We start from the raw sequence: 20,625 nt of genomic DNA, 5'->3' as shown, positions 1-20,625 counted from the left end.
GAAGTACAGCTATCTTCAAATATTTGAAGGTTCCATTAAAAGAGGAGTTGAAAATATTTTCTTTGAAACCAGAGAATAAGAGCAAGAACCAGGGGGAGGAAGATGTAGGTAGGCAGAGGTTTTGCTTTGTGTAAGGGTAACTTTCTAATAATTAGAATTTTCTAAGGTTAAATAAATGTTAAATTCAAATAAATCTTAATCCCCAATCTATAAGCCAACAGACATACCCAGAGGTGGCAGGACAGCTCCAGTTTAGTTCAGTTCAGTCTCAGTCGTGTCCAACTCTTGTGAGTAAAGAGTTCTGTCCCTAAAGCTTGTCAAGCAAAGATTTATAGGGATGCTCTAGAGGAGTTTAGCACATTAGGTAAGGAATAAATTAGAAGGGTAGTTCTCTGCAATAGTTTGAAAACCATTAGGCTCTATTTCTGAGATATCTATGAATCGGAATTTATATTCATTGATCCTTTTCTAATTCTATGAATCCATGTCTTGGTTTGCAGTCTCAGTCAAGAAACCAAATATGAGAAACATATAGTAGAAATTTTAACTGTATGGTTAATTGCTTTTACTTGATTTTTTAAAAATATACTTTATTTTTTAGAGCAGTTTTAGATTCACACAAAGAAATTCAGCATAAAGTATAGAGAGGTCATATATACACTCTTCCCCTAGGAATATATTAATACAACCTCTCTCACTGTCCACATTCCACAGTATCGTGGTACATTTGGTAAAATGAATGAACCCTACGTTGATACATTATCACCCAAATGTCTACATTTAGAGTTCACCCCCCCCCCCCCACTTTTTTTCCCTATTTTTTTTGGCTATGTGCAGCATGTGGGATCTTAGTTCCCCAACCAGGGATCAAGCTGCAGTGGAAGTGTGGTGCCTTAGACACTGGACCACCAGGGAATTGTAGAGTTCACTCTCAGTTGTTGATGTTTGGAAAGAAAACGTGAATATTCTTGCCCATCTTTGACAAAGTGGTTTTTAGTTGTTTCTTATCGTAGTTTAGTCTTTTCTGATTCAGAGGTCTAAAAGATAACTAGATCAACATCTATTTTGAAAAAGTAGTCATCTTTTGAGAAAGTTCTTTTTTTCAATAATCTCATTAGAAATGTTTTATTTTGCTGACTAACAGTATTTTTTCTTCCTTTTAAGTACCTAAAGAATTGGTGGAGCTCCATTTGAAGTTGATGAGGAAGATTGGCAAATCTGTTACAGCAGACAGATGGGAAAAATACTTGATCAAGGTAAACATTTATAAGTCACCTTCTCTGAAATATTATTCTATCTAGCATAAATTGATGTTATGTTTCATAATGTGCTCTTACTTTTAAAACGTTCTTTTAAAAGTTGCAAAATATGAACCAGAAATCCATATGATTACTGTAACTTTTGTAGCAACTATGCTCTGGTCTAGAGTCCTAAAGATTTTAGAGGTGTTACATATCTTTTGTGCCAAACACTGCACTCAGGACTCTTCATGTTTTCTCTCAGTTGATCCTTAAAATCATCCTAATCAACTTAATTGAGGTATGGACAGGGCCCAATAAAGTTGTCATTTTTCTTTGAGATCACATAGTATGTGTAGACAGAGCCAAAATTTGTCTTTTACCTAAAAGTTAAAATGTCTTTTACTTAAAAGGTAATACTGACTCAAAAACTCTTGGGTCAGTGTGAAAGACTTCTAAGTTATCATTAGACCAAACCTATTGTAAATGAGAACAGTCTGGGTAATCAGAAAACAGTTGCTTTGGGATAAACCCTATTAATGGCAAGGCCATTCAGGAAAAATTGTCTGGAATTACATCCAAACTTTGAGATCCACACAATTTTTGTGTGTGGGAGGGGATGGTATGGTATTTGAACTCTTAACATATTAGAATATTAAGATTATATTTTTAGGTGGGATTGAAAAACTGGAATTGTCTTGTCTTGACAAGAAAATTTGTTTTTGTATATACATCTTGTATACAAAACACGAAAATTTGTCTTTGTATACATGTGTTGTCATATCTGCTTTTGCATATGATTGTAGAGTGCTATGAAAAGAAGAACCATCAAGAAACAAGAGTTGCTTTTTATTATAAAAATCACACTTGCTGTTCCAGTTATCTTTGCTGCATATTGTTTTATGTCACTTAATTTGGACATCACTCTAAATTAAGTGACATAAAACAATAATCATTTTAATCACCTCAGTGACACTGTGGGTTGGGAATCTCAGGTCACTTTCACTGTACTTTGTTGGCTAAAGCAGTCACAGTTCTCCCAGATTTAGGGAGAGGAAGACTAGACCCTCAACTCTCAGTGAGTGGTAGGAGTGTCTTAACTTTTGAAAAGCCCACTGTGAGATGAATCAATATTTTTTGTACAAGTTTGAAACCCTGAAAAGTTGGCTTAGCATTTCAAAAGTTTGATGCTGTGGGATTTTCTAAAAGCCTTGATTAACTAATATTTAATTATATCTCTGAACTGTATTAAGCTGTGAATAGTAAAGGAGCAGATTTTTAACTATTTAAAGTCTTAAAAAATGCCAGTGGTTGAAGGGAGGTGCCAGTGAAGTTGCTGTTTTACCTTTAACAAAATATTCATTAAGGATTAAGAATCTAGATCTGGACCTTAAAAAGAGGTGCTGGAATTTCAGTACAGTAATCTTTTAAAAAGTAATTTTATTTATTGTCTATGCTAGGTCTTTGTTGGGCTTCCCTTGTGGCTCAGCTGGTAAAGAATCTGCCTGCAGTGCAGGAGACCTGAGTTCTATCTCTGGGTTGGGAAGATCCCCTGGAGAAGGGAAAGGCTACCCACTCCAGTATTCTGGCTTGGAGAATTCCATGGACTGTGTAGTCCACGGGATTGCAAAGAGTTGAACACGACTGAGCAACTTTAACTTTGACTTCGTAGGTCTTCGTTGCTGCTCAGGCTTTTCTCTAGTTATAGCAAGCGGGGCCTACTCTCTCATTGCAGTGGCCTCTCTTGTTGCTGAGCACAGGTTCTGGGACCCACCGGCTTCAGCTCTTGGGGCACGTGGGCTCAGTAGTTGCAGTTTCTGGGCTCCGGAGCACAGGCTCATGGATGTGGCTCGTGAACTTAGTTGCTCCATGATATGTGGGATCTTCCTGGACCAGGGATTGAACCTGTGTCTCCTGCTTTGGCAGGTGAATTCTTTACCACTGAGCCACCAAGGAAGCCCAGGATAGTCATTTTTTTGTTTTTTATTTTTAAAAATTAATTTGTTTATTATAATTGGAGGCTAATTGTAATATTGTGGTGGTTTTTGCCATACATTGACACGAATCAGCCACAGGTGTACATGGGTCCCCCCCATCCAGAACCCCCCTCCCACCACCCTCCCCATCCCATCCCTCTGGGTTGTTCCACTGCACTGGCTTTGAGTGCCCTGTTTCATGCATTGAACTTGGACTGGTCATGTATTTCATATGGTAATACACGTGTTTCAATGCTGTTCTCTCAAATCATCCCATGCTTGCCTTCTCCCACAGAGTCCAAAAGTCTGTTCTTTATATCTCTGTCTCTTTTGCTGTCTCGCATATAGGGTCATTACCATCTTTCTAAATTCCATATATATGTGTTAATATACTGTACTGGTGTTTTTCTTTCTGACTTACTTCACTCTGTATGCTATGCTATGCTATGCTAAGTCACTTCAGTCATGTCTGACTCTGTGCGACCCCATAGACGGCAGCCCACCAGGTTCCCCCGTCCCTGGGATTCTCCAGGCTAGAATACTGGAGTGGGTTGCCATTTCCTTCTCCAATGCATGAAAGTGAAAAGCAAAAGTGAAGTCGCTCAGTCGTGTCCAACTCCTAGCGACGCCATGGACTGCAGCCTTCCAGGCTCCTCCGTCCATGGGATTTGCCAGGCAAGAGTACTGGAGTGGGGTGCCATTGCCTTCTCCTTCACTCTGTATAATAGGCTCCAATTTTATCCACCTCATTAGGACTGACTCAAATGCGTTCTTTTTAATAGCTGAGTAATATTCCATTGTGTATATGTACCACAACTTTCTTATCCATTCGTCTGCTGATGGACATCCAGGCTGCTTCCATGTCCTGGCTATTGTAAACAGTGCTGGAATGCACATTGGGGTACACTTGTCTCTTTCACTTCTGGTTTCCTTGGTCTGTATGCCCAGCAGTGGGATTGCTGGGTCATATGGCAGTTCTATTTGCAGTTTTTTAAGGAATCTCCACACTGTTCTCTATAGTGGCTGTACTAGTTTGCATTCCCACCAGCAATGTAAGAGGGTTCCCTTCAGGATAGTCATTTTTAATGTGACATTTTAAAGCAGTGTAGTTGTATCTAAACCTGTCTGTTACAGTAGATTTGTTTGTTTTTTTTACACGTTCTAAGAACTGAAGTAGAAATATCTTTTTTTTTTTTTTTTTAGAAATATCTTGTGTACTAATCTCAGCTCTGCTGTTAACAAACTTTGGATCCATGCATGATCTGTTTTTGCCCCCGTTGTATCTTAGTTTCTTCATAAAATGTGAAAATTAGAACAAGATGATATTAAAACCCTTAAGTTTTATGATTATAGCCACAGATTCTGAGTGTTTTTTAATTGAAATATATTCACATAAAATTTGCCTTTTGAAAGTATACAGTTCAGTGTTTTTTAGTATATTCATAAGGTTGTGCAACCATCACCATTATCCAAAACAGAACCTCTTCATTGCCCCAAAAAGAAACCTTCATACCCATCTGCAGTTACTTCCTCCTTCCCTAGTCCTTAGCAACCACTGATCTCTTTTCTGACTCTTTGGATTTGCATATTCTGGAAGTTTCATATAAATAGAATTACAATTTGTAACTTATGTGTTTGGCTTCTTTCACTTAGCATAATGAATGTTTTTAAGACTCATCTATGTTGTAGCATATATCAGAACTTTGTTCCTTTTCGAGCCTGATTAATAGTCTATTATGTGGATAATACTACATTTTATCCATTTATTGGTTTATGATATTTGACTTGTTTCTGTCTTTCAGCTATTATAAATATTACTGCTGTGAACATTTGTGAACAAGTGTTTTGGTAGATGTGGTCAGTTTTTTGAGTATTTATCTAAGGGTAAAATTGGTAGGTCATATGGTAATTCTTTTAACTTTTTGAGAAACTACCAGACTTTTTCCAAAACAGCTCCAATGATTTACATTTCCCTTAGGAACCTATAAGGGCTCCATCTTTTCCACATCCCTCTTTACCAATACTTGTTATTAAATGATTGATTTTATTCATCCCATTGGAGATGAAGTGTTACCTCATTGTGGTTTTGGTTTGCATTTCCCTTAAAGTCTAAATAACGTTGAGCCTTTTTCTCATGTGCTTGTGTGTCTTCTTTGGAAAACTGTCTGTTCATATCCTTGTCCGTCTTTTAACTAACTGTCTTTGTTTTTGAGTTTTTTTTAATATATACTGCATACTAGACACTTAACAGATTTATGGTTTGCAAATATCTTCCCCAATTATGTGTGTTATCTTTTTAGTTTCTATGTAATGTCTTCTGATGCATGGAAGTTTTAATTTAGATTAACTCCAATTTTTTTCCTTTGTGGCTAATGCTTCAGTGTCATATATAAGAAGTCATTGCCCGACACAGGGTCGTGAAAATCTAATCCTATATTTTGAGAGCTTTTATACTTTTAGCTCTTAAATTTAGATCTAACCCATTTAATTTTTGAATATACTCTTAGATAGGAGTTCAGCTATATTCTTTTGCACGTAGATATCTGTTTGTTCTGTTATGATTTGTCAAAAACATTATTTTTTCCCTCACTGGATTGCCTTGACATCCTTGTAGAAAGTCAGTTGACCATAAGTGTGAGAATTTATTTCTGAAGTCTTCATTCTGTTGACTTTCATGTTGTTATTTATGCTAGTACCATATAGTCTTGGTTACTGTGGCTCAGACAGTAAAGAATCCGCCTGCCTTGCAGGAGACCTGGCTTCGAACCCTGGGTTGGGAAGATCCCCAGGAGGAGGGCATGGCAACCCACTCCAGTATTCTTGCCTGGAGAATCCCCATGGACAGAGGAGCCTGGCCGGCTACAGTCCATGGGGTCACAAAACATTGAACACAACGGAGTGACTAAGCACACAGCACACTCATATCATCTTCATTATTATAGCTTTGTGGCAAGTATTTAAATTGTTTATCTTTTACAAAATTGTTTTGGCTATTCTCATCACTTTCATTTCCTTACGAGTTTGAGGATCAGCTTATCAACATCTGCAAAAATGCCAGTTAGAATTTGTATAGGATTGTATATAATCTGTAGATAAATTTGGGGAGTATTGGCTTCTTAATAATAGTAAGTTCTCTGATCCATGAAAATGAGATGTCTTTCAAAATAGGTAAGTCTTTAATTCCTTTCAACAGTATTTTGTGGGCACTTCCTTGGCCACTCTGCACTTCCAGTGCAGGGGCACAGGTCCAGCCCATTGTTAGGGAACTAGGACCCCATGTGCTATGTGGCGTGGTCTAAAAATAAATAAAATTAAAAAAAAATTTTTTGCAGTTTTCAAATTCTGGTCTTAGACTTAATTCCTTAGCATTTTGCCATTTTTGATGGTATTGTAAATGGAATTTTCTTAATTTCATTTTCATATTACTCATTTCTAGTGTTGTGGAATTACAACTAATGATTGTATATTGATCTTGTATGTTGCAACTTTGCCAAAGTCGTTTATTAGCTCAAATAGCTTTTTCTGTAGTAAATTCTTAAGATTTTCTATATACATGATTATGTCATCTGCAAACATTTACTTCCTCTTCAGTCCGGATGCCCTTTATTTATTTTTCTTGTGTAATTGCTTTCCTGGAGCTTCTAATACACTGTTGGGTGGAAATGGTGGGAGCAGACATCTTTGTCATGTTCCTGATCCTTGGGAGAAAGGTTTTGGTCTTTCAGCTTTCATTATGTATGTATGTTATTCGAGGGCTTTTCATTGATGTCCTTTATCAGATTGAGGAAATCCTCTTTTTCCCCCTGGTTTGTTGAGTATTTCTGTCATGAAAGCTGTTGGATTTTGTCAAGTGTTTTTTTCTGCATCTATTGAGATAACCATGTGAATTTTGTCCTTTATTGATCTGTAGTGTGTTACATTGATTAATTTTCATATGTTGAAACCTTGCAATCCTGCAGTCAGTCCCACTTGGTCATGGTCCACAGTCTGTTTTATATGTTGCCAGCTTTGGTTTGTGAATTTATTTTTGAAGATTTTTGTACCTGTGTTCATAAGGGATATCGATTTTCTTTTTCTTGAGGTATCTTTGTCTGGTTTTAAAATCTGGGCAATGCTGATCTAATGTTGAATTGAGAAATGTTTCCTCTGCTTTCATTTTTTTTATGGATGTTTGTGAGGTATTAGAATGTAGCAATGAAGCCATGTGGGCTTGGGCTTTTCTTTGTTGAAAATTTTTTTGCTCGTTTGTTAAACCAGTCTCTTTAATTGTTACTGGTTTATTCAGATTTGTATTTCTTCTTGTGTCAAGTTCAGTATTTGTGCCTTTCCAGGAAATTGTCCATATTATTAGATTAACTGTTTTGAAGTGAAGTTGCTCAGTTGTGACCAACTCTTTGTGACCGCAGGGACTGTAGCCTACCAGGCTCCTCTGTCCATGGAATTCTCCAGGCCAGAATACTGGAGTGGGTAGCCATTCCCTTCTCCAGGGGATTATCTGTTTTATTGGCATACAACTGTTCATAGCATTCGCTTACAATTCTGCTTTTTGCAAAGTCTGTAATAATGTTCCTCGTTTCTTTCCTCTTTTTACTGATTTAGTGTTCTCTTTTTTCCTGGTCAGTCTAGTTAGAGCTTTGTAAAATTTTATCTTTTTAAGAACCTACTTTTGGTTTAATAGGATTTCTCTGTTGTTTTTCTGTTTGATTATTTTCTTCCTTGCACTTGCTTTGTGTTTAGTTGTTCTTTTCTTAAAGTGAAAGTTTAGGTTATCAGTTGGAGGTATTCCTTTTTTTCCAATATATTTATCCTCAGCTGTTCCATCTAATCCCTTCGTAGCCTCTTCCTGTAAATTGCCACATTGTTTTTCACTTTCATTCATTTCTAAGTATTGTCTCTTTTCCTTTCTGATTTCTTTTTTGACCTATTGGTTATTTAGTAGTATGTTGTTCCACATTTCTGAATTTCCCCAGTGGTTTCCTGTTTTTGATATCTAATTTCATTCCATTATGTAGGAGAACATACTTCATTCTTTAGTATTAAAAAATTTAATTTTTCTACTTAGATATTTATAGGGATTTGCTAACTTCATATGTATATTTACTGTCCTTTTTTCCTCCTGATTTTTAAGACTTTTGCTACCCTGTAAAGTTTATATACACATACACACTCATATATAAATGTATATTTTCTCTTATCCTTTTTTGATATGCTAGTGTTGCTACTATTTTATTTAAATAACTATAAATTCCATTAACTTTTTAAAAAATTAAAATATTTTTTATTTTGACTGTGCTGGGAGTTTGTTGCAGGATATGAGCTCTCTCTAGTTTTGGTACTTTTTGGAAAAGACCCTGATGCTGGGAAAGATTGAAGGTGGGAGGAGAAGGGGACAACAGAGGAGGAGATGGTTGGATGGCATCACCGACACGATGGACATGAGTTTTAGTAAACCCTGGGAGTTGATGATGGACAGGGAAGCCTGGCTTGCTGCAGTCCATGGGGTTGCAAAGAGTCAGACACGACTGAGCGACTGAACTGAACTGAGTTTTGGTGCATGGGCTTCTGATTGCGGTGGCTTCTTTTGTGGAGCACGAGCTCTAGGGTGCATGGGCTTCAGTGGTTGTGGCATGCAGGCTCAGCAGTTGTGGCTCCTAGGCTCTCAAGTGCTGGCTCAATAGTTCTGTTGTATGGAATTCTTCCAGGCCAGGGATCAAACCTGTGTCTCCTGCACTGGCAGGCAGATTCTTTTACCACTGAGCTACCAGGGAAGCCCCTATATAGAGTTCTGATGTTAGAAAATCTGGGCTCCCTTCTTAGTTTCTCAGCACTATTGATGTCAGGAAGTTTTTATCACTTGTCTGAATCTAAGCTGATTGATCTGTAAATCTGGGGAAAATGCAGTCTTATTAAATGTTAACATTCATCTTCAGAATTGTGAGAATTTAATGAAATAATGTGTGAATGGACTCAAAACTAATGTCTGACATTGGCTTCAAGAAGAAGACTGTTGTTAAAGATGATATATGCTGAAGATACTATCAAAGCTTATATTCTTACCTGATTTTTAAGATATATAAAAGCTTAATATTAATGTAATTTAGTTAATAGAAGGTTGTTGTTCAGTTGCTAAGTTGTGTCTGACTTTTTGCTACCCCCTGAATTGCAACATGCCAGGCTTCCCTGTCCTCCACTGTCTCCCAGAATTTGCTCAAACTCATGGAGAAGGCAATGGCACCCTACAGTCCATGGGGTCGCTAAGAGTCGGACACGACTGAGCGACTTCACTTTGACTTTTCACTTTCATGCATTGGAGAAGGAAATGGCAACCCACTCCAGTGTTCTTGCCTGGAGAATCCCAGGGATGGTGGAGCCTGGTGGGCTGCCGTCTATGAGGTCACACAGAGTCGGACACGACTGAAGTGACTTAGCAGCAGCAGCATGTCTAATGAGTCGGTGATGCCATCCAACCATCTCATCCTCTGTTGTCTGCTTCTCCTCTTCTCCTTCTACCACACCACAAAAACTCTTAACATGTTTACTGACATGGTAGGTTGTTTCTTAAATTCTGAAGGCAAAAATACATGGCTTTATATGAGTCACAAAGACAAATGAAGATATGCTCAACATGGAAATGTCTTTACTGTAATGACTATATGGAATCTAAGTTGTATTCTGCTGGTTGCTGTCTAGGCCACTTTATTTAGTCTTCACATTTTTATGGCCTTAAATACAGTCCTTTATAAAAAAAGGAAGGAGAAAGTACCTTCTGTATGTGAACTCAACGCAAACTCAGCAGGAGTAGGTTCATAGATGGATATCCCCATTTTACATAAGTAGAATTGCCTTTTTAAAAATCTCTATCCTTCATCAGAATTCATGAGAACTAGACCTTGTATGCCTTATTCACTTTCATATACATCAAAAGCCCTCAAATTATGGCCCCTTGCCTATTTTCATAAAGGTTTGTGAATCAAGAATATTTTTTAACAAACAACATTTACAATCAGTTTCTTAAAGAGTGACTATTTTGAATTCCAATTAAGTCAGCTATTATCCACCCCCAAATAATTCTCTGCATCTCATTAGTATATCTGAATTACAAAAATTGTATGATCATTAATTATTATATATTACACAGAATGCATATGATATACTACCTGGTATATCACATATAGTTATCGTATTTTAAATTTCATCCAAAAATATACGAAATGTTTTCTCTCCTTAACATAGGTGCCAGTAAAAGATCCTTGATTTAACCTCTCGGCCTGCAAAGCCTAGTATTTACTATCATGTCCTTTTCAAAAAGAGTTTGCTCACCCTTGATAAACATCATGCATAGTACAGTGCTTGACACATCATTGCTTAATCATTATTTGCTGAATGAATGAACTGTGATTATGAATAACTTGCAAAGAACACAAAACTAAGTTACTAACCAAGGTTTTTCTGACTTTGTAACCTTAAAAGCAATGAAGTTTTCTTTATGGGCAATAAGAAAGAAATCCTTAAGTTGTTTTAAAAATGAATGCTATGATTACTTGTGTATATTTTTTTCTTCTCTAAATCATCAGGAGTGGACATTTTATGTGAAACCTGATAATAGTATCAATACTGGGTATCAGATCAGATCAGATCAGTCGCTCAGTCATGTCCGACTCTTTGCGACCCCATGAATCGCAGCATGCCAGGCCTCCTGTCCATCACCAACTCCCGGAGTTCACTCAGACTCACGTCCATCGAGTCAGTGATGCCATCCAGCCATCTCATCCTCTGTCGTCCCCTTTTCCTCCTGTCCCCAATCCCTCCCAGCATCAGAGTCTTTTCCAATGAGTCAACTCTTCACATGAGGTGGCCAAAGTACTGGAGTTTCAGCTTCAGCATCATTCCTTCCAAAGAAATCCCAGGGCCGATCTCCTTCAGAATGGACTGGTTGGATCTCCTTGTAGTCTCAAGAGTCTTCTCCAACACCACAGTTCAAAAGCATCAATTCTTCGGCGCTCAGCCTTCTTCACAGTCCAACTCTCACATCCATAAATGACCACAGGAAAAACCATAGCCTTGACTAGACAAACCTTTGTGGGCAAAGTAATGTCTCTGCTTTTGAATATGCTATCTAGGTTGGTCATAACCTTCCTTCCAAGGAGTAAGCGTCTTTTAATTTCATGGCTGCAGTCACCATCTGTAGTGATTTTGGAGCCCAGAAAAATAAAGTCTGACAGTGTTTCCACTGTTTCCCCATCTATTTCCCATGAAGTGGTGGGACCGGATGCCATGATCTTCGTTTTCTGAATGTTGAGTTTTAAGCCAGCTTTTTCACTCTCCACTTTCACTTTCATCAAGAGGCTTTTGAGTTCGTCTTCACTTTCTGCCATAAGGGTGGTATCATCTGCATATCTGAGGTTATTGATATTTCTCCCGGCAATCTTGATTCCAGGTTGTGTTTCTTGAATGAATATTTGACAATAAACTTTATGTAAAATTATAGCTTTTCTAGAAATATAGTTTAAAAATCAAAGTACAAGTTTTTCTGTGGCCAAAAACTGTATCAGGAATTTTAGCCATTCTTCTTTCTACATTGTTAAGAGTACTGTTGATAGTCTAGAGGAACTGGCACATGATAGCCAAATCCAGGTAGCCCCTTGGTTTTGTAAATAAACTAGTGTTTGACATTGCTGCTATTCATTTACCTATGATCTGTGACTGCTTTCAAGTTTACAGTGCAATTGTCAGTGGTTTGTTTAAGAACTATATGATCAACAAAGCCTAAAATACCATCAGCCGTTTACAGGAAAAAGTTTTGACACCTGGCCTAGAAAGCACATTAACAATATATTTCTCTATTTCTCTTAGTTTTGTTCTTTATGAAATTAGAATACCAGAAAGTCACTTGGTATTCATCTACTGGATAGATAAAAAGGACAAGGATGAGGAAAGAACATATCTATACTTGCAGCAGAGCTGCTTTTGCCTATTTTTTAGTTTCTCTCATATTGGTTGTCTGCTGGTTCATAAGAAGATTGGAACTATGTCTATCTTTTGGACCATCATTACCCAGCTCTAAGCATGTGGAGTGACTGAACAAATGTATTTGCATGGAGTCTAAGTAATCAGTTTCCCTAAAAGTTGATTATTAGAAAAAGTTTTATCAAATGCTGACTCCCAAAGCTCTAGCTCTACTTCAGGCTTTTATACCAGATTACAAACATCTCCATTTATATCCTACTGACTGCCTAGTGAACTGTTTCTTGTAAGCAAAATCAAACTCAACATATATCAAAAGCCAAATTCTTATTCTTGATCTTCTGGTACATATTGAATCCATGATGTATTTGTATCCCCACCAACATTGTGACCTCAAACCATGATTCTGGCATATTAAACACAAAGATTTGAAAGTAGCTATTATATTACTGTAAGAGTTATTTAGTGATTCTCTTTCTCTTAAAAATCTAAACTCTGTCATAGCATTCGAAACTCTTAATGATTTAGCCATTTTCTTTAGCCACATCTAATGACAGTCCCTCCTGTGTACCCTACTACTTGACTCATATTCTGTGTCATTCACAGAACATGGGATCTTCTTCATTCCTTAGAATATTTGCATATACTGTATCTTCTGCCTCGGATGCCTTCTCATGAACTTGTTTGCCTGTCAAACAGTTATCCTTTAAATATAACCTCAGGTATTACTTTCTTCTTGAGAAGAAGTAATTCCTTTTGCCTGAAGACATTCCAGATGTTCCTCCATGGATTTATGTGTAGCTCCATTATAGAAATTACCATATATTTTTTATTACATGTACACTATGTACCAGGCACTTTGTTTGATACTTTCGTTACATAGCTCACTTTTGAACTTAATATTTTCCTCCTCTTATGCACAAGGTAATTGATTTTGAGAAACTGAATAACCAGACAAATCTCACATTGCTAGAAATGGCAGAGCCAGCATTCAAGCCCAGGGCTTTGTGAATTCAGTGGTTTAAAATACTGTTGGTATTGCCCCTCATATTTGTCTTTGTTGTAAATTATAAGCATCTTGAATGCTTTTTGTATCTTTTATACATCAATATCAGGTGAATTAATTATTTAAATTATTTCAGTTTTCTTTCACTTGACTGCTAATAAGATTAACTCCGTATTTACTTCTTGGTTCTCTTTATTGGTTACATTAGATATTTTTCTAGTGGAAATTTTACCTTCCCCGTTAACATGGCTTTCGATCTTTTATCCTTCTCTAAGTGGTACTGCTGTGCATTTGTATTATGGAGAGCAAATTCTATTTAAATCTAGAGCAGATATCCTTATCTGTTAGACCTTGGTCTTTGGCTCATAGCAGATGTTACCAATCTAAGCTTTTCCTGCCAACCCTAGTTTAGCAGACTACACTGCTACCACAGATCACTCAGCAGTGGCATCTGTTTGCCGTGTCTTATTGTGTTTCTCTTAAACAGTTGAACTGAGACCTGTAGAATGAGCAGAAATTTGTTAGGAAATTACCAGTAGTTTGGCTTCACTATAATATGGAGAATGGCAGTGAGTGGAAGCCTAGGGTTCATGTGAAAGAAAGTTACTGTAATAATTCAACCAACCACTTAAGAGGCCTGAATTAAGGTTTTGGCAGTAAGTATGGAAAGAAAGGGCTTCCCTGGTGGCTCAGATGGTAAAGAATCCACCTGCAATGCTGGAGTTGCAGGTTTGATCCCTGGATTAGGAAGATCCTCTGGAGAAGGAAATGGCAAGCCATTCCAGTATTCTTGTCTGGGAAATCCCATGGACTGAGGAGCTTGGCGGGCTATAGTCCATGGGATCACAAAGAGCTGGATATGACTGAGTGACTAAACAGCAGCAACATGGAAGGAAAAGGATTTAGGTGAGAACTATCAATATTTGGAAGGTAGAGTGAGTAAGTCTTGATACCTGATAGAGGCAAAGAGAGGTGTCTAGCAGCTCACCTCAAGAAGGGCATTCATTGTTGTGCTATATCCTGGACTTGCTAACATATATTCTCCTATATCATCCAGTATGTAAGTTCAGTTCAGTTCAGTCTAGTCGCTCAGTCGTGTCCGACTCTTTGTGACACCATGAATCATAGCAGTCCAGGCCTCCCTGTCCATCACCAACTCCCAGAGATCACTCAGACTCACATCCATCGAGTCAGTGATGCCATCCAGCCATCTCATCCTCTGTCGTCCCCTTCTCCTGCCCCCAACCCCTCCCAGCATCAGAGTCTTTTTTCAATGAGTCAACTCTTCACATGAGGTGGCCAAAGTACTGGAGTTTCAGCTTTAGCATCATTCCTTCCAATGAACACCCAGGACTGGTCTCCTTCAGGATGGACTGGTTGGATCTCCTTGCAGTCCAAGGGACTCTCAAGAGGCTTCTCCAACACCACAGTTCAAAAGTATCAATTCTACAGTTCTCAGCTTTCTTCACAGTCCAACTCTCACATCCATACATGACCACTGGAAAAACCATAGCCTTGACTAGATGGACCTTTGTTGGCAAAGTAATGTCTCTGCTTTTCAATATGCTGTCTAGGTTGATCATAACTTTCCTTCCAAGGAGTAAGCGTCTTTTAATTTCATGGCTGCAATCACCATTTGCAGTGATTTTGGAGCCTAAAAAAATAAAGTCTGACACTGTTTCCACTGTTTCCCCATCTATTTCCCATGAAGTGATGGGACCATATGCCATGATCTTCGTTTTCTGAATGTTGAGCTTTAAGCCAACTTTTTTTCTCTCCTCTTTCACTTTCATCAAGAGGCTTTTTAGTTCCTCTTCACTTCCTGCCATAAGGGTGGTATCATCTGCATATCTGAGGTTATTGATATTTCTCCCGGCAATCTTGATTCCAGCTTGTGCTTCTTCCAGCCCAGCGTTTCTCATGATATACTCTGCATATAAGTTAAATAAGCAGGGTGACAATATACAGCCTTGACGTAGTCCTTTTCCTATTTGGAACCAGTCTGTTGTTCCATGTCCAGTTCGAACTGTTGCTTCCTGACCTGCATACAGGTTTCTGAAGAAGCAGGTCAGGTGATCTGGTATTCCCATCTCTTTCAGAATTTTCCAGTTTATTGTGATCCACACAAGGCTTTGGCATAGTCAATAAAGCAGAAATAGATGTTTTTCTGGGATTCTCTTGCTTTTTCGATGATCCAGCAGATGTTGGCAATTTGATCTCTGGTTCCTCTGCCTTTTCTAAAACCAGCTTGAACATCTGGAATTTCACGGTTCACGTATTGCTGAAGCCTGGCTTGGAGAATTTTGAGCATTACTTTACTAGTGTGAAATGTATAGGAACCTGAAAATCTAGCTGGTGACTTTTTTTCTTTTTTTTTCTGTTTAATTTTATTTTATTTTTAAACTTTACAATATTGTATTAGTTTTGCCAAACATTGAAATGAATCCGCCACAGGTATACATGTGCTCCCCATCCTGAACCCTCCTCCCTCCTCCCTCTAGCCGGTGACTTTTAAGGTGAAGTTACCCTCCTAAAAATAAAGAAATCTAGTTAGTAGAAATTTAAAATAGCAGTTCTGCAAAGATCTGTTAACCCCTTTCTTAGTTGGATAGACCTTGGCCTTATTGGGCTTCACTTTGCTTGAGTCATAATAAAACTTCTCTGCCAGTAAACTCATGTGCTTCCATGAAACTTCTCTGTTTGCTGTGATTGCTAATGACTTTAGATACCATGTGAGCAAGTTAAGACATCTTAGCCATGGATAATGAATACCACCATGTCAGTAAACAGACACGTGCATTCAACAGATTCTGTACCTGTGCTTTCTTGCCACCCTGCCTCCTGCCCAAACGCAGCAGTAAACAGACCCTAAAAGTAATAGAAAAGCTAGTTCTTAATAAATTATCCTTTAAAGGAATTGATTTCCTTTAGCTCTGAATTATTTCTAAGAGACAAATGGTAATTTATTACTGCTGTTATTATTCAGTTTTGTGATTTCTTCGGTGCATGCCATGCCAGTGATTTAGAGACAGTTTTTCATTGAAAAAAAAAAAATACTGTCACACGGAATGTAGTAATCAATGGATTTTAAAAGGCTCTTGATTTTAAGAAATGTTAAAATATGAAAATAAATAGGTTTATTTGGATAAGCAGAGTATTTCCTGGTGTTCAGTACTAGAGGGATAATGACATTTAGTAGAAAATAAGCTAATGTGTGTTTTCTGGGGTGTCTATCTACCACTCAACAGAAAATGACCTCATTTGTCCTTCAAAAGTAAAGGGAAGATAATAGGTAATCTCAGAACTCTTTGGAAAGTGATTAAATTAGGTAATGGTTCTTGTTCAGTCACTCAGTCGTGTCTGACTCTTTGCGACCCATGGATTGCAGCACGCCAGGCTTCCCTATCCTTCGTCATTTCCCAGAGTTCACTCACACTCATGTCCATCAAGTTGGTGATGCCATCCAACCATTTCATCCTCTGTCGTCCCCTTCTCCTCCCGCCTTCAGTGTTTCCCAGCATCAGGGTCTTTTCCAATGAGTCAGTTCTTCGCATCAGGTGGCCAAAGTATTGAAGTTTCAGTTTCAGCATTAGTCTTTCCAATGAATATTCAGGACTGATTTCCTTTAGGATGGACTGGTTAGATCTCCTTGCAGTCCAAGGGACTCCCAAGAGTCTTCTCCAACACCACAGTTTGGAAAGCATCAATTCTCTGGCACTCAGCCTTCTTTATGGTTCATCTCTCACATCCGTACATGACTACTGGATAAACCACAGCTTTGACTAGACAGACCTTTGTTGGCAAAGTAATGTCTCTGGTTTTTAATATGCTAAGTTTGTCATAGCTTTCCTTCCAAGGAGCAGGCGTCTTTTCATTTTATGGCTGGAGTCACTGTCTGCAGCGGTTTTGGAGCCCAAGAAAATAAAGTCTGTCACTGTTTCCATTGTTTTCCCATCTATATGTCATGAAGTGATGGAACGGGATGCCATGATCTCAGTTTTTTGAATGCTGAATTTTAATCTAGCTTTGTCTCTCTCCTCTTTCACCCTCATCAAGAGGCTCTACAGTTCCTCTTTGCTGTTATAAGAGTGGCGTCATCTGCATATCTGAAGTTATTAATATTTCTCCAGGTAGTCTTCATTCAGCTTGTGCTTCATCCAGCCCAGCAATTCTCACGATGTACTTTACAAATCAGTTAATAAACAGAGTGACAGTGTACAGCCTTGACGCATTCCTTTCCCAATTTGGAACCAGTCCGTTGTTCCATGTCTGATTCTAACTGTTGCTTCTTGACCTGCATACAGATTTCTCAGGAGGCAGGTCAGGTGGTCTGGTATTCCCATCTCTAAGAATTTTCCACAGTTCGTTGTCATCTACACAGTCGAAGACTTCAGTATAGTTAATGAAGCAGAAGTGGATGTTTTTGGAATTCTCTTGCTTTTTCTGTGACCCAACAGATGCTGGCAATTTGATCTCTGGTTCCTCTGCCTTTTCTAAATTGAGGTTATACATCTGGAAGTTCTTGGTTCATGTGTTGTTGAAGCCTAGCTTGATGGATTTTGAGCGTAACCTTGCTAGCATTTAAAATGAGTAGTTATAACATTTGTTGGCATTGCCCTTCATTGGGATTGGAATGAAAACTGATCTTTTCCTGTCCTGTGGCCACTGTGAAGTTTTCCAAATTTGCTGGCATATTGAGTGCAGCACTTCGACAGCATCATCTTTTAGGATTTGAAATAGCTCCACTGGAATTCCATCACCTCCACGGCTTTGTTCATAGTGATGCTTCCTAAGACCCACCTGACTTCACACTCTAGGATGTCTGGCTCTAGGTCAGAGCTGAGTGATCATACCATTGTTGTTATCCAGATCATTAAGATCTTTTTTGTGTAGTTCTTCTGTGTATTCTTGCCACCTCTTAATATCTTCTGCTTCTGTTAGGTCCATACTGTTGTCTTTTATTGTGACCATCTTTCATGAAATATTCCTTTGATATCTCCAATTTTCTTGAAGAGATCACTAGTCTTTCCCATTCTGTTGTTTTCCTCTGTTTCTTTGCATTCATCACTGAGGAAGGCTTTCTTATTTCTCCTTGCTATTCTGTGGAACTATACCTTCAGATGGGTATATCTCCTTTTCTCGTTTGCCTTTTGTTTCTCTTCTTTTCTCAGCTATTTGTAAGGCCTCCTCAGACAACCATTTTGCCTTTTTTGCATTTCTTTTTCTTGGTGTTTTTTCACCTCCTCCTGTACAGTGTCACAAAGCTCTCTCCATAGATCTTCAAGCATTCTATCAGATCTAATCCCTTTAATGTATTTGTTATTTCCACTGTATAATTAGTAAGGGATTTGATTTAGGTCATACCTAAATGGCCTAGTGATGTTCCCTACTTTCTTCAATTTAAGTCTGAATTTTGCAATATGGAGTTCATGATCCTGAGCCACACTCAGCTCCTGGTCTTGTTTTTGCTGACTGTATAGAGCTTCTCCATTTTCAGCTGGGAAGAATATAATCAATCCGATTTTGGTATTGACCATTTGGTGATGTCCATGTATAAAGTCGTCTCTTGTGTTGTTGGAAGAGGGTGTTTGCTATGACCAATGCGTTCTCTTGGCAAAACACTGTTAGACCCTTTTCCCTGCTTCATTTTGTACTCCCAAGGCCAAACTTGCCTGTTACTCCACGTATGTCTCTTGCCTTCCTACTTTTGCATTCCAGTCCCCTATGATGAAAGGACTTTTTTTTTTTTTGGTGTTAGTTCTAGAAGGTCTTGTAGGTCTTCATAGAACTGTTCAACTGAAGCTTCTTTGTCATTAGTGGTTGGGGGATTGAATCTGGGTGTCCTGCATTGCAGGCAGATTCTTTATAGTCTGAGTCAACAGGGAAGCCCATTTTGTCAATAGATAACTTTAATCTAAATGGGAGTTTCAGTAAGGCTCATTGCTTTTATTCCTTAGGCAGTTTGTCATCTATTAGGAAGTCATAAGGACCATCTTTTGTCATTTGTTATTTTGGATATATTTTGACAAGGGGTAGATATTTCTCTACTGCTCTGTTTACTTTTCAAAAATAAGCTAAGGTTATTATCTTTCAGTGTTTTGGCCTTGTTTATTAAGTTGTGTTTTTCTTTTTAAAATTGTGGTATAATTCATACAACATAAAATTTTCCATATTAAAATATATTCGTTGACTTTTGGTATATTCAGTATGTTGTCCAACCATACCGCTATGTAATTCCAGAACATTTCCATCACCCCAAGCAGAAACTCTGTACCCATTAGCAATCTGTTCCAGTCACAACCCCTTCCTGCTCAGATCCTGTCCAGCTCTCAATCTCCTTTCTGTATCTATGAATTTGTGTATTTGAACATTCCTTATGGATGAAATCATAAAATATGTGGCCTCTGTGTCTTCTTTCATTTAGTATAATGATTTGAAAGTTTATTCATGTTACATATAGTATATATTAGTACTCCATTTCTTTTTATTGCAAAACATTCTTCCATTGTATGGTTAATACATTTTATTTATCCATTTTCAATTCATGATCATTTGGATTTTTTCACCTTTTGGCTATCAGGAATTCTGCTATGAATGTTGATGTAAAAGTGTTTCTGTGGCCATGAATTTTTCTCTTCTCTATGTACCTAGGAGTGTATAAAACGGCTGGGTCATATGGCATTTTTTTGAGGAACTGCCAAACTGTTTTCCATAGTCACTATACTATTCTACATTCTCATCAGCAATTTACGAGGGTTTCAGTTTCTCCAAAGCTTATATTTTTGTAATAATGATAAGAGCTAATATTGAAAACTTATATACTAGATCCTATGCTATTTTACATACAGTATCATTTACTTCACAGCACAAACTAGATCACGGAGAATAAATAACTCCCAAAGTTACATAAATAGTAGATGATGAAGCAAGGATTGAATATAGGTTTGTCTTATGCCACAAAATGAATACTTAATGCTCTGTATATTGGAAAGTATTTTCACACTTTTAACTTTGCAAATGTTCTTTAAATAGAGTACCATTTACTCATGCTTTCCTGCTGGTAATGAATCCGCCTGCAGTATGGGACACCTGGGTTTGATCAGGAAGGTCCCCAGGAGGGCATGGCGACCCATTCCAGTATTCTTTCTTGGAGAATCCCCATGGATAGAGGATCCTGGCGGGCTACAGTCCATGGGGTTGCAAAGAGTTGGACATGACTGAGCAGCTAAGCACACACGTTTACTCACGCACGGTGTGTCAGTAGCCACGGTTTACCATCATGAATGAATTGCCTGGGATGATGTAGTAAGAATTCTGGATTTCTAATGGGGAAAGAGCCTGAACACTGCTGATTACTAGGTATGTAAGTTTAGTCAGTTCTTGTGAACGTATATGTGAATTCTCTCAGCGTGCTGCTGCTGCTAGGTCGACTCTGTGCGAC

The 20,625-nt window shown here is 38.1% G+C and overlaps 1 protein-coding gene across 2 annotated transcripts in view; it reads left to right on the top strand.

Annotated features, from left to right (window-relative positions):
* Nucleotides 1-20,625, top strand: part of RSF1 (remodeling and spacing factor 1) — a 148,945-nt gene that overhangs the window by 46,945 nt on the left and 81,375 nt on the right. For both annotated transcript variants that reach the window (XM_027532694.1, XM_027532695.1), the window contains exon 2: nt 1,165-1,256. In XM_027532694.1, the coding sequence (XP_027388495.1) occupies nt 1,165-1,256 (92 nt within the window). The remainder of the gene's footprint in view (nt 1-1,164; nt 1,257-20,625) is intronic.

Source organism: Bos indicus x Bos taurus, chromosome 29, assembly GCF_003369695.1.
Source record: "Bos indicus x Bos taurus breed Angus x Brahman F1 hybrid chromosome 29, Bos_hybrid_MaternalHap_v2.0, whole genome shotgun sequence".
In the NCBI taxonomy this organism is placed as follows: domain Eukaryota; kingdom Metazoa; phylum Chordata; class Mammalia; order Artiodactyla; family Bovidae; genus Bos; species Bos indicus x Bos taurus.
This window is presented reverse-complemented; position numbering and strand designations above follow the sequence as displayed.